General features: G+C 48.1%; 1 protein-coding gene across 1 annotated transcript in view; it reads left to right on the top strand.

The window, feature by feature from the left end:
* The window catches only part of LOC107687497 (coronin-2A), a 6,239-nt gene extending 2,778 nt beyond the window's left edge, over positions 1-3,461 (top strand). Inside the window, 8 exon segments of the mRNA XM_074187000.1 lie at positions 424-431; positions 583-750; positions 825-941; positions 1,039-1,143; positions 1,310-1,406; positions 1,482-1,594; positions 2,030-2,123; positions 3,107-3,461. Coding sequence (XP_074043101.1) covers positions 424-431; positions 583-750; positions 825-941; positions 1,039-1,143; positions 1,310-1,406; positions 1,482-1,594; positions 2,030-2,123; positions 3,107-3,399 — 995 coding nt within the window. The 3' untranslated portion in view covers positions 3,400-3,461.
* Positions 3,462-3,689: the final 228 nt, after the last annotated feature.

Genomic DNA, 3,689 nt, shown 5'->3' with positions numbered 1-3,689 from the left:
TGCACACACACGCACGCACGCACTCACTCACTCACACACACACTCACACTCACACACACACACAGACACACACACAGACACACACACACACACACACACAGACACACACACACGGCAGCTCTGTTCCCTAGTGAGTCGACTATGTAGACTGCTCTGCACTCCTGACTCTATGATAGCTTGTTTTGGCCAGATTCAAAGCGCTGCACTCACTCTTTATGCTGAAGGCAATCCCACAATGCTTTGCGACATACCAAGTCAAGTCAAATGTATCTATATTGTGCTTTTCACAGTACGCAGAAAGTCATAATGTCTGTAGTGCCAGACAGCCCAACTGCTACTCAAACAAGTCCAATCGTGTTCCAGGGGTGCAGGACTGAAAAACAGCCTGAGTCAACCCTGAAAAACAACAGTATAAAAAACTCAATTGTAGTGTTAGCCGGAGAATAAGATTGCAAGAATGCAAGATTCAGCGGGCAGACAGATGTACTGATGCGGTGGATATGGATCATGTTTCTGACACGCTTGTTTGTGTAGAGCGCTTGAAATCATCAGTGTGTGTGTGTGTGTGTGTGTGTGTTGTAGGTGCTGGTGTGGCGTCTGGACTCGGCTGAGGTGCCGGTGTGTGTGATAAACACACATTCTGAGCTGGTGCTGTGTTTGAGTTTTAATGCGGATGGAAGTCTGTTGGCCACGGCCTGCAAAGACAAGAAGATCCGAATCATCGAGCCACGGACTGGGCGGGTTCTGCAGGTGTGTGTGTGTGTGTGTGTGTGTGTGTGGTTATGAACTCTAATGATAAAGGCCTGAGCTACATCTGTGCGCAGGAGTCTCGCTGTCGCTCTCATAAAGTGTCCAGGATCTTGTTCCTGTGGGATCTGAAGATGTTGGTGTCCACAGGAAGCTCCTGCTGGAACCAGAGACAGTTTGTCCTGTGGGATGTGGTAACACACACACACACACACACACACACACACACAGACACACACACACACACACGTGTTCAGAGGTGTGTTATATGGTGAGTGTGTTTGCCTGCAGGAGGATCTGTCTGAGCCGTTACTGGAGGAGGATCTGGATGGAGGTTCAGGAGTGATTTTCCCCTTTTATGACGCTGACACACACATGCTGTATCTGGCTGGGAAGGTGTTGAACGTCTCAATGTGCCACTTAGATCACATCTACAAACGCAACATGCACATCTAATCTAGAGACAGACATGCATGTGTTTGCTAAAGATGTTTCATCGAGATGCCTGTTTTCTGTTGGATGATCCATGAGATGTTCAGATTACTCTCTGTCTGCGTCGCAGGGCGACGGCAACATTCGCTATTACACGGTCAGTGCGGTGAAACCCTACGCTCACTTGCTGTCTGAATACCACTCCGCGTCCCCTCAGAGAGGCTTGGGTACTCACTCATATAGCGTGATGTTGGCGTGAGCTGCTGTGCTCAGGCTGGAGAGTCACTGCTTCATGTGTTTAGGTGTGATGCCCAAACGCGGCCTGAACACCAGCGCTTGCGAGATCTTCAGATTCTACCGGCTGGTGGCTGTCAGAGACCTGCTGGAGCCGCTGAGTTTCTGTGTGCCGCGCAAGGTGAGAGCGCGACTGAGACGATTGAGGGGGAGGAGCCTGTGTGTGGGAGGAGCCCATATGTGTGGGTGGAGTCTGTGTGTGGGAGGGGGTGTGTACGAGAAGAGCTCATATGTGTGGGAGGAGTCTGTGTGTGGGAGGAGCCCATGTGTGTGGGAGGAGTCTGCGTGTGGGAGGGGGTGTGTATGAGAAAAGCGCATATGTATGGGAGGGAGGGGCTATCTATGGGCGGAGCCTGTGTGGGGGATTGAGGGGCCTGTATGGGAGGAGCCAAGGTGTGGGAGGGGCCTGTATATGAGGAGTATGTGTGTGGGAGGAGCCTGTGTGTGTGGACGGTGACTACTGTATATACATGGGAGTAGCTTCTGTGTAACTGTAGCTTTCCCAGGATATCAATGAGGTTGTGGTGGATTGTGATGCGTGTTTTGTTTCTGACAGCAGTCTGAGGGTTTTCATGAGGATATTTACCCCCTGACCGCAGCCAATGAGCCGGCCATGACCGCAGACGAGTGGCTGATGGGACAGAATAAAGGTGAGTCAAACTGGACTCCGATAAATGACTGAGAGCCCAAACAGCCAATCAAATCGCTGCGCTCAGAAGCCTTCTTTCTGTCCGTGAAGCTTTACTGATCTGTCAGATACAAACCTCCTTCTGGACTCCGATAAATGACTGAGAGCCCAAACAGCCAATCAAATCTCTGCGCTCAGAAGCCTTCTTTCTGTCCGTGAAGCTTTACTGATCTGTCAGATACAAACCTCTTTTTGGCAAATTCCCTTACTTATAGTAAAAACGTGTTGTTATGACACGTCATTTGGATCCTAAGCATCCAGAGAGCCAGATAATACAGTTCTGTTTGTTTGGTTCCTGAAATCAGCATGTAATCTCGAAAAACACAAGCTGTCGTTCTCTACGACATTGACCTTCGTCCTTGTTACACTTCTGTGATGTTTTCAACGGTAAATACAAAGACTTTGCGTTTGAGCGGTTCTCATTAACCCTCGATCTAATACATGAAGTTTTATATGGCAGAATTCTTCATCATCATAAAATTAGAGGAGGATATCTGGTTCATTTCTACAGTCTGTTGATTATTGATTATGTGTGGATTATTTGCTCTTATTTTGAAAAACAGCAGCATGCTGAATGCACTGCAGCCAAAGTTATCTTTATTTTAAGACTAAAAGCACATTATTTACACCCGTTTGTGTCTTCAAAGCATTCGATTTCCCCTTGTAATTTCACTATTTTCTCACATTCTACCGTGTTTCAGCATCACCAGATACACAAGCTCGTGCGTTCTGATTTTTTGCATGATGATAAACTATGAGATTTTGTGTGACGGACACAGACAGAGTACCTGCCCATGAAACGTGGTTAAGTTCGTTCTGTCATCATTTACTCACTCGTTCCAAAGTACAAACAGAAATGTTATAAAACCCTGATTTAAGTCTATACATCATGTAAAGCAGTCTGGCCTCTCCAGAAGACTTGGATCATATGTTTCTTCACTGTAGGGCCGCTGCTGATGTCTCTGAGACCTGCAGCCAAAGCGCTCCACACCTGCCCGACTGAATCAGAGGCACCAGCCAATCAGGACGCAGAACCGGCCCCTGACATCATCGCTGACCTGCGGGACTGGACCGAGGACGACACGCAAAGCCACGACTGGACCTCGTCACGCTTCAGTCCGAGCCGCAGCGAAGCCTCCGCGCTCGTCTCAGTCAGGTGCTTGCTCAGGGGTCAGAGGTCGTGCCGCTCTGCGTGTGACCAGCAGGAGGAGAATCCTGCAGCTGGAGCGTGCTTCTGACCACAGCCAATCACCGAGGAGAACATTATGTTGAGAGGGAGCGTGTGTGTGTGTGTGTGTGTGTGTGTAAATATGACTCATTTTGATTTATGGAGTTCAATGGTATTTGGTTTCCAGAGATGTATTTTTGGGCTGAATTTCTCTTCTTTCACAACAAGAACAACGATTATAACCAAAGAGTTTAAATAATCGCTCTAACTCTGAGAACAGTGAAGTCCACAGCTGTGACGATAACGACAGACGGACGATATCGCTGGTGTGGATGCTAATATAGTTCATTTAAAAAAGTT

This window comes from Sinocyclocheilus anshuiensis, unplaced genomic scaffold, assembly GCF_001515605.1.
Source record: "Sinocyclocheilus anshuiensis isolate Anshui unplaced genomic scaffold, SAMN03320099.WGS_v1.1 scaffold1689, whole genome shotgun sequence".
In the NCBI taxonomy this organism is placed as follows: domain Eukaryota; kingdom Metazoa; phylum Chordata; class Actinopteri; order Cypriniformes; family Cyprinidae; genus Sinocyclocheilus; species Sinocyclocheilus anshuiensis.
This window is presented reverse-complemented; position numbering and strand designations above follow the sequence as displayed.